The sequence below is a fragment of the Seriola lalandi genome, unplaced genomic scaffold (assembly GCF_002814215.2).
Source record: "Seriola lalandi dorsalis isolate HSWRI2012SDOR001 ecotype SW California unplaced genomic scaffold, Sedor1 jcf7180002049966, whole genome shotgun sequence".
Lineage (NCBI taxonomy): Eukaryota > Metazoa > Chordata > Actinopteri > Carangiformes > Carangidae > Seriola > Seriola lalandi.
The window spans coordinates 1-1,212 of record NW_019520519.1 but is presented as its reverse complement, the minus strand read 5'-3'; the positions used below and the strand labels follow the sequence as shown (position 1 = coordinate 1,212).

At 42.7% G+C, this 1,212-nt stretch overlaps 1 protein-coding gene across 1 annotated transcript in view; it reads left to right on the top strand.

Annotated features, from left to right (window-relative positions):
• The window catches only part of LOC111649117 (4-aminobutyrate aminotransferase, mitochondrial-like), a gene marked incomplete at its 5' end in the record, with an annotated part of 8,998 nt that extends 7,944 nt beyond the window's left edge, over nucleotides 1–1,054 (top strand). The window contains one exon of the mRNA XM_023398881.2: nucleotides 897–1,054. Coding sequence (XP_023254649.1) covers nucleotides 897–982 — 86 coding nt within the window. The remainder of the gene's footprint in view (nucleotides 1–896) is intronic.
• Between the last annotated feature and the right edge of the window lie 158 nt (nucleotides 1,055–1,212).

The window sequence follows — 1,212 nt, the reverse complement described above, 5'->3', positions numbered from 1 at the left end:
TCAAGATTCAAAGCTTTATTGTGCTCAGAAGACACTGAGGGTCCACAGACCACCCACAGCCACAGACTCATTCAGGTCTTATACTTCAGTACCCTGACCTACGGCACTAAACAGATGGAAGTGTCCTACTCAATAATAGTATTTACCCAGAAAACCACAGTTTCAGATCCTGACATTGTGAATATGACAGTGAATCAGATATAAAGAAATAAAGTGAAAACAACAGCTTGAGCTATTAAAGACTCAGCAGTCTCCAGAGCCTCTAACTGTTCTGTCACAGCTCAGAGAGAAAACAAAGACCCTCTGAATTTACCTGAACTGCGCTTGATCATAGTCCAGGTACCAGAGGAGCTGAGTCTCTCTGGTCTATTTTAGCTCTTAAACAGACATGAACGCTGCCATAATCACACTGCTGCTGAAATCAGGATCCACAATCCTCACCGTCCTCACTGTCCTCACCATCATCACCATCATCACCATCATCACCTTCCTCACCATCCTCACTGTCCTCACTGTCCTCACCATCATCACCATCCTCACCATCCTCACAGTCCTCACCGTCCACCAGCCTCTTATTATTTTTACCTAACTGTGATTTTACTGTCTGAATATGTTTATTTACTTTTATAGAAAATCACTTTGTGTTGCAGAAAAACATCATCATCATCATTATTATTATAACTATCTATAGCTTGTTTTATGAAGCCAGTTTTCGTCACGACTGATGCTTGTTCAGCTTTTGCCCCAGTTTAAAGACCTTGATATCTAAACCCTACTTTAGTTCAGGTTCCATAAATGAGGAACCTCCTTAGTTCTCATAGGATATTTAATATGATGACTGTAGTGTTCATGATGTGGCTCACAGTTTAAAATATGTTTCCATCCTCCTTCCTCAGGCTACAACCACCCTGCTCTCCTCAAGCTGATGTCCAACCCCAACAATCTGGTAGGTCATCATCACTTATGTCATCAGCTACAGTGACAGTCTGCCTGGTTCTGCCTGGTTCTGCCTGGTTCTGCCTGGTTCTGCCTGGTTCTGCGTGACATGGCCTATACTAGTCCAGTAACACGTTCACAGCAGAGTGTAGAATGTGTTTGACCATCATGAAACCTTGCTGCTTCATCTAACCTATGAAGGGACACTCTGTAATGTAAACATAATGAAATCCTTAGCCCCCACGCTCCTGTTGTTTGTGTTGCTATGCAACATCT